This window comes from Dendrobium catenatum, unplaced genomic scaffold (genome assembly GCF_001605985.2).
Source record: "Dendrobium catenatum unplaced genomic scaffold, ASM160598v2 fragScaff_scaffold_1483, whole genome shotgun sequence".
NCBI classification, from domain to species: Eukaryota; Viridiplantae; Streptophyta; class Magnoliopsida; order Asparagales; family Orchidaceae; genus Dendrobium; species Dendrobium catenatum.
In genome coordinates, this window is record NW_021319945.1 from 1,553,237 (window position 1) to 1,560,218 (window position 6,982).

General features: G+C 45.4%; 1 protein-coding gene across 1 annotated transcript in view; it reads left to right on the plus strand.

The window, feature by feature from the left end:
- Nucleotides 1-6,982, plus strand: part of LOC110115425 (CRS2-associated factor 2, chloroplastic) — a gene marked incomplete at its 5' end in the record, with an annotated part of 26,452 nt that overhangs the window by 10,146 nt on the left and 9,324 nt on the right. The window contains one exon of the mRNA XM_020848642.2: nt 5,983-6,136. Within this exon, the coding sequence (XP_020704301.1) occupies nt 5,983-6,136 (154 nt within the window). The remainder of the gene's footprint in view (nt 1-5,982; nt 6,137-6,982) is intronic.

The window sequence follows — 6,982 nt, forward strand, 5'->3', positions numbered from 1 at the left end:
GAGTGAATCCCACTACAGAGTTGAGAGAGACTTCTGCCACATCCAGATGCATCTTTTCCTCCTCCACCTCAGAATCGCTTTCCCCTCCCTCTTCGTCTTCCTCGTCTTCACAAACGAGGAGAACTTGAAGAGTTCGATCCTTGCACTTGTGCCCTGGCATGTATTTTTCATCGCATCGAAAACACAGCCCTTTTGTTCTTTTCTCATGCATTTCCTTCTCAATGAGTCTCTTGAACTGCCCCATATTTCCTTCTCCTGTGACTTTTTCCTTCGTTTCTTTCATCCCTCCTGGGGACGCTCCCTTGGGGGCTAGGTGGGTAGTCATCCACCTGTAAGTGCCTCCTGAGCTACTACTACTCCTAGCTCCTTTCTCCAGGTTCTTTTGATTTTCAACCAGCTGTGCAAGCTTCATGGCCTCCCCTAGGTCCCTGGGCATCAGGACCTTCACTGTTGCTTGCACCTCGGCCTTTAACCCCTTCATAAAATTCCCCTCCAGCATCGTCTCGGACAAGCGCTCTACCCTGCTGGCCAGATGCTCAAACCTCTCTCGGTAGTCCGCCACAGATCCCTCCTGCACTAGGGCAAAGAACTGCTCGTAGAAGTCTCCTCCCCGGTCGGTTTGGAAACGCTCTAAAAAACTATCCTTGAATTCTCCACAGCTCTGGATAGGTCTCCTCTGATCTCTCCACTGGTACCAAGAGTTTGCCTTCCCTTCCAGACACAAGCCCGCTGCCGATAACTTCTCCTCCTCCGTCAAGCCGTTAACAGCAAAGTACCTCTCCGCCTTGTAGATCCACTCATAGGCATCTTCCCCTTCAAAAATGGGCATTTTCAATTTTCTCATCTTCCGATCCCCGCCATTCCCCCTTAAACCTCCATAGTTTCCCCTCTCCCATGTGCTAGACCCCCCCATGTCTCCCGATCTTCCCCTTCTCTGCCCTGACCCAATCTCCCTTCAAAATCCCCTCTTCGATCTTCAAAAACAGCTTTCCAGCGCCCAATCCCCCTTCAAAAACCCAACCAGCACCTCTTGGTTCCACGCCTCCGTAGCCTTGCCTTTCCCCATATCTTCCTCCTCTCTTCTCCCTCTGGAAGGGCTCCAAATAAGGCCTTCCCCTACTTCCTTCCACGATTTCCACCTCCTCTTCCTCCCGATGGATTTCACAGTTGGTGTTCTTCGCCGCTGGCCCTTTTGCATCAGACGCCGCCGATTGGGTTTGAAACTCCAACATCTTCTTCATCATCTCCCGTAGATCGGCCACTTGCCCCTCCATGGAAGACATTCGTTCCTCCACGGTCTCCTTGATTTGATTTATTTCTCCTTCAATTCTCTCCTCCAAGGCATCCACCTTTTTAGCCGCCATCTCCTACGGCTTGCAAATTAGGAGAAGATCTCAGGATTTGAAAAAAAAAATTTCAGCAAATTTCTCCTTCGCTGGTGCAATTTCAGCCGCTGAATTCGGACAAAAACAGCTCACGATTTGTCCCAAGACTTGCTATGATACCAATTTGATAGGAAATACTTGAACGCAATACAAACTGCTGTCCACAGCAGGAAAACAGCCCAAAACAGTGGAAAAACAAAGAAAAACGGCGAGAAATTTGGAGAAAAAACTTATATTTTACTAATAGATGCAAGGAAAATAGCAAAGATACAAGGATCCTCTATTCGAGAGGAGGATCGCACTCTCCCAATTCTCTAGAATTCGATCTAGAGCCCTAGCCACCAAAGAAGAATAAGAAAACTCCCAAGCAAATTTCACATAACCCTAATCTATGCTTTTCTCCCTACTTAATGCATACAATTCAAAAATAACACAAAAGGACCAAATAGCCCTTGCTTCCACTTCTTTTGGCTCCAAGAAAGTATTTGAATCTCAAGTGGACCCCACTCTTTCCCCCTCCTTTGAGCCTGCCGGCCTCCTCCTGCGGTAAAACAGCTGGACCGGTCCATGGAGGACCGGTCTAACAGATTCACTCCGAGTCACACTATGAAAGTGAAATGAGAGATAGCTGACCGCCTGACCGTGAGGTGGTGGTATTGAGTGACAGTTGGGCAACCCACAATTTCATTTCCAACCAGATCGTTGAACTGTTGGGGATGGAGTTAGTGGATACAGGAGACTATGGGGCGATGATGGGCACGGGAAAGGTGGAAATTGGTAGAGGAGTTTGTAGAGGGGTGATGCTAAAGATTCAGGGGATCCAGGTGAGGGAGGTCTTCCTTCCCTTGGAATTGTGGAGCACTGATGTCATCCTGGGGATGAAGTGGCTGCAAACATTGGGGAAAACCAAGATCAATTGGGTACACTGAGGATGGAGCTAGTGGTATGGGGGGAAGAAGGAGGATGATTCAGGGTGATGCCGGGCTGACCAAGGCAGGGGTTTCTCTCAAATCCTCAATCAAAACCATTCAGGAGGAGGGAGGAGGCTACTTAGTGGAGTTGCACCGCCTGAAAGGGGTCAGATTAGAGGAAGAAGGCAATGATCCATCTACAGTGCAGCCGCTCATACACAAGTTCAGCGAGGTCTTTCAACCTCCCAAGGTTTACCTCCTCAGAGGGAGTTGGAGTATGCCATTACTTTGAAAGAAGGGGATACACCGATCAACGTCCGTCCTTACCGTTACCCACATATTTAGAAAGATGAGATTGAGAAGTTGATACAGGAAATGCTAGAGGTGGGGATCATCAGACCCAGCGTCAACCCTTTTTCTAATCAGTTCTCCTGGTCAAGAAGTAGGATGGGAGTTAGAGATTCTGTGTGGATTACAGGGCTCTGAATAGGGGCTATGTACCAGACTAGTTCTCAATTCCGGTGATTGATGAGCTGTTGGACGAGCTACATAGGGCAGTGATGTTTTCCAAGTTGGACTTAAAATCCGGATACCACCAGATCAGAATGAGGGAGGCAGATGTTCAAAAGAAGTGTTCAAGATACATGAAGGGCATTATGAATTTCTGGTAATGCCCTTTGGGTTGACTAACGCTCCTGTTACGTTTCAATTCTTGATGAACAGGGTGTTCAAGCCGTACTTCAGGAAGTTTGTACTGGTCTTCTTTGATGATATTCTGGTATACAGCAAGATTGGGGAGGAGCACTTGGAACAATTGAGGATGATCTTAGAAGTACCGCAGGAGCATCAACTTAGAGCCAACCTGAAGAAATGCAGTTTTGCTCAGTCCAATGTGGAATATTTGGGACATGTGGTATCCCAAGGAGTGGCGGCCGACCAAACCAAAATTGAGGCAATGCAGAAATGGCCACTACCTAGGAACATAAGAGAGTTGAGGGGTTTCCTAGGATTGACTGACTATTACAGGAAGTTCGTGAAGGTGTGGTACCATTGCATGGCCTTTGACTGAGCAGCTGAAGAAAGACAACTTCTCCTGGGGAGATGCAGCGACCCAGGAATTTGAGAAGTTGAAGAAAGCCATGACCACTGTTCCTGTTCTAGCTCTTCCAGATTTCAGTCAGGCCTTTGTTGTAGAGACCGATGCATCAAGATATGGGTTGGGAGCAGTGTTGATGCAGAACCACAGGCCTATAACATACTTCAATCAAGTGCTATCAACCAAGGCAAGATTGAAGTCAGTGTATGAGAGGGAGCTGATGGCGATTGTCTTGGCCATTCAGAAGCAGCGCCCCTATCTTTTGGGTCGGCACTTCATTGCCCGGACTGATTAGAGAAGTTTAAACTACCTCTTGGAGCAAAGGATGGTGACTGAGGAGCATCAGTGGTGGCCATTCAAACTTTTGGGCTACGATTTCGAGATCTAGTACAGGCCTGGTTTGGAAAATAAAGCAGCTAACGCCCTGTCCCGATGTGTGGATGAGCTCCAGGAGTTAGCTCTGTCTATATCCTTGATGGTCGACTAGGGGGCAATCAAGGAAGAAAGCATGAAGAATTGGGAAAAATCAGGGAGGATCTGAGGAAAGATAAGAGTAGCCATCCTAGTTACTGCATTGAGGGGGAGAGACTATTGTATCAAGGGAGGTTTGTGATGCCACAAACCTCCATACATATTTCCCACTTGTTGCAGGAGTTCCACGACAGCGCAGTTGGAGGCCATTCAAGAGTTCAGAAGACATACAAGAGGCTAGCAGCAAAGCTCTATTGGAAGGGGATGCATAAAGATGTGGAGCTGGTGGTGAGGTATGAAGTGTGCTAAAGAAACAAATACATGGCTATGGCTCCAGGAGGATTACTAGAACCGTTGACACTTCCAAACAAAGTTTGGGAGGAAGTGTCCATGGACTTCATCGACGGATTACCACGATCAGAATGATACACTGTCATCATGGTGGTGGTGGACAGACTTAGTAAGTATGCACACTTCATCCTCTTACAACATCTCTACACCGCAATGTCAGTAGCAGTAGCATTTATCAGGGAGGTTGTTAGACTGCACGGGATTCCTGAATCGATAGTGACGGATGGAGACAAGGTGTTCCTTAGTCAGTTTTGTAGGGAGCTGTTTTGATTGCAGTGCACTATCCTCAAGAGAAGCACCGCCTACCATCCACAGACAGACGGGCCGATGGAGGTGGTGAACCGAAGTTTGGAGACCTATTTGAGGTGCTTTGTGTCCGAGACCCCGCGGATGTGGGCAAAGTGGTTGCCTTGGGCTGAGTATTGGTACAATACCTCGTACCATTCTGCCTCCCAGATGATCCCATTCAAAGTGTTGTATGGAAGGGACCCTCCACACCTAGTACACTTTGGGAGAGGTAGTACACCCGTTTCGTTAGTTGAGCTGTACCTGGAGGAAAGGGACAATGTGTTGGAAGAACTGAAGAAACATCTGTTGAGGGCACAATAGATCATGAAGAAGCATGCGGACTCACACAGGAGAGACATGCAGTTTGAAGTGGGGGAGAAGGTGTTCTTGAAACTACGACCATACAGGCAGAGGATAGTGGCTAGAAGGGGAAATGAGAAATTAGCACCAAGATACTTTGGCACCTATCAGGTTTTGGAAAGGATTAGAGCAGTGGCATACCGATTGAAACTACCCCCATCAGCCACTATACATCTAGTGTTCCATGTGTCTCAGCTGAGAAAGGCCATAGGGGAGCATGTAACAAGTGAAGAACTACCAGGTACTATGACGGATGACTTAGAGCTAGTTTTAGAACCACTAGAGCTGGCAGGAGTCCGATCAGATAAAAAGGGCAACAAAGAAGTGTTGATTAAATGGAGAGGCCTCCCTGATTTCGACGCTACATGGGAACAAATTGATAGAATGAAGGATCAATTCCCTTCTTTCCACTTTGAGGACAAGGTGAGTCATTGGGAGGGGAGTATTGATATGCTGCTGGCCCAGGAGCGGCCGGCTGGACCGGTCCAACCTGGACCAATCCATGTCTACAAGCGGCGGCGGAAGACAGAGAAAGAAAGGGGGGGGGGGGGCCTAGGGGGGCCATGCTTGGTCTAATTCAACTTAGGAGGGAAAAATTTGAATGAGGGGGGCTGTTTTAAGAAGTTTGTAATTGTCCTTTGATGTTAATTAGGAGCTTAGGAGGTAATTGGAATCTCATCTGGAATTTTGAATGAAAGTTTGAGATCTCATTGTGTGCTTGGGCTCTAGGGTTTGCTAGAGACTTGTGGAGAGTTGTTCTTCCTCTCGAATCGAAGAACGTTGTATCTTTTATCATTTTCTTGCATCTACTAGCGAACGCTTTGCTTTTCCTCCCAATTTTCCACTGTTTTATTGCAAAACCTGCTGCGAAGGTGCTGATTTTCCTACTGCAACAGCAGATTTCTATCTGTTTTGTACTAATTTCGATTAGGTTTGCTTGCGAACTCAAGTATTACCTTAGGGTTACTTGCGAACTCAAGTATTTCCTATCAGCTTCTTTTGGTGTTCCTTTCTTAGTGTGGTTCCAAGAACCATGACCAATGCTACATAAATTTGTCCTCTTCCCTCGTCTTGCTGCATCAATTTGGTTATAGGCTTTCTTCCTATTTTTGTTTTGCAGGATCTTGTGCCTTGTGTGCTGCTGTCTTTTGATCAGGAGCAGATTCTCATGTGGAGAGGTAAAGATTGGAAGTCAAGATACCATACATCCATCTCCTTGGTTCCCAACATTTCTACAAATGATGATGGAACATCATCTTATTCTGGTGAAACAGGTGCCTATTGACTATTTTTTTCCCTTCAAGATTTAAGCCATCTGCCATTATCCAGCATTTATTATTTTTGGCTCCTCCTTTTGCCTTTATATAAGTACAGATTTGGAAGGAAGGATAATTTGTGAATGATTAAGAGTCTAGGATTACTAATGAAGTTTATGATGAGATGCATGATGAAAATACACAAAAAATTATAATCCTCATGTTCTCGATGCTTAGCTTTAACAAAAATCAATTGCTATTAATGTAAAAAATGATAAACATTTTTTTTTTCATCTCCTATAATAATTTAATAGTCACCAAAATCTACATAAGAAAACAATAAATAAACATAAACTCCCAGCAACAATCTAGTTTACGCTATAGAAAGGAAAGCAAGCATGTGTCACACATGCTAAAATTCTAATAATATACACAGGCCACTAAGGATAGAAATCTGATAGGAAACACTTGGATTCCCAAGTGTTTCTCACCAAAACTGAAGTAGATCCGATGGAAACGGCTGTCCACAACAGAAAAACACGGCAAATCTGTTGTTTACAGCAGTTTACAGCAGAATTTCAGAGGAAATTGGAAAGAAAACTCAAAGAGAGATTTGTATTCCACTAGTAGAAGAAGAAAACAGCAAAGATACAATTGATCCTCAATTCGAGAGGAGGATCGATCTCTCCCAAATCTCTGGCAACGCCAAGAGCCCAAAGAAAACCTAAATCTAAGAGATCTCAAATTTCAGCCAAATTCAAGATACTCAAACCCTAGCCAAATCAACTATTTAATGCATACAAATCAAAAGGAATTCCCTAAACAATCCCTACGTTCAAATTTCCCTCTCAAAACGCTAAAAAA